The following is a 560-nucleotide window of genomic DNA, read 5'->3' as shown; positions in this document are numbered from 1 at the left end:
TGATTCAGTATTCAGTTCAAGGGTAACATGGCAGGTGCCTCAGCTGTATGCGCCACAAGCAACAGCAGCAGCAGCAACAGCAGCAGCAACAGCAACAGCAACAGCCGCAGCAGCAGCAGCTGCTGCTGCTGCTGCTGCAGCAGGCAGACCAGCTGTTCATACACTCCAGCTGTCCGATCTTGTTGTCGCTATGCATTCCCCGTGGTGCACGAGGAAGCAATGGCTGGACCCTCAGTTGGTGGGGGCCCCTGGGGGCCCCCCCCCTCTCCTTGAACGTCATCAGAGCCGCCAGAACCACCACCATAACCACCACCATAACCACCACCATAACCACCACCACCACCACCATCACCACCCCCTCTTCGATCAGGGTACCGGCCACGCGGATGCACTGCGACAGCTCACAGCCCTCAAATCTTGCATGCATAATTTTGCTGTTACAGTTGAATGCATGCAGGCATCAGTTGCAGGCCCAGGCAGATTGTCGTGTGCTCTTCGTGGTACTTTAGTGGCCCCAGCAAAGCCTTCTGCATGCGATGCTGATGTTTCTGAGCCAGGCA

General features: G+C 57.0%; 1 protein-coding gene across 1 annotated transcript in view; it reads left to right on the top strand.

Annotated features, from left to right (window-relative positions):
• Window positions 1–26, top strand: part of EMH_0039880 (uncharacterized protein) — a gene marked incomplete at both ends in the record, with an annotated part of 1,785 nt that extends 1,759 nt beyond the window's left edge. Inside the window, one exon of the mRNA XM_013495444.1 lies at window positions 3–26. Within this exon, the coding sequence (XP_013350898.1) occupies window positions 3–26 (24 nt within the window). The remainder of the gene's footprint in view (window positions 1–2) is intronic.
• Between the last annotated feature and the right edge of the window lie 534 nt (window positions 27–560).

The sequence above is a fragment of the Eimeria mitis genome, genomic scaffold (genome assembly GCF_000499745.2).
Source record: "Eimeria mitis Houghton genomic scaffold, Emh_scaff1578, whole genome shotgun sequence".
Taxonomy (NCBI): Eukaryota; Apicomplexa; class Conoidasida; order Eucoccidiorida; family Eimeriidae; genus Eimeria; species Eimeria mitis.
The sequence above is the reverse complement of the archived record's forward strand: the minus strand, read 5'-3'. Positions and strand labels throughout refer to the sequence as shown.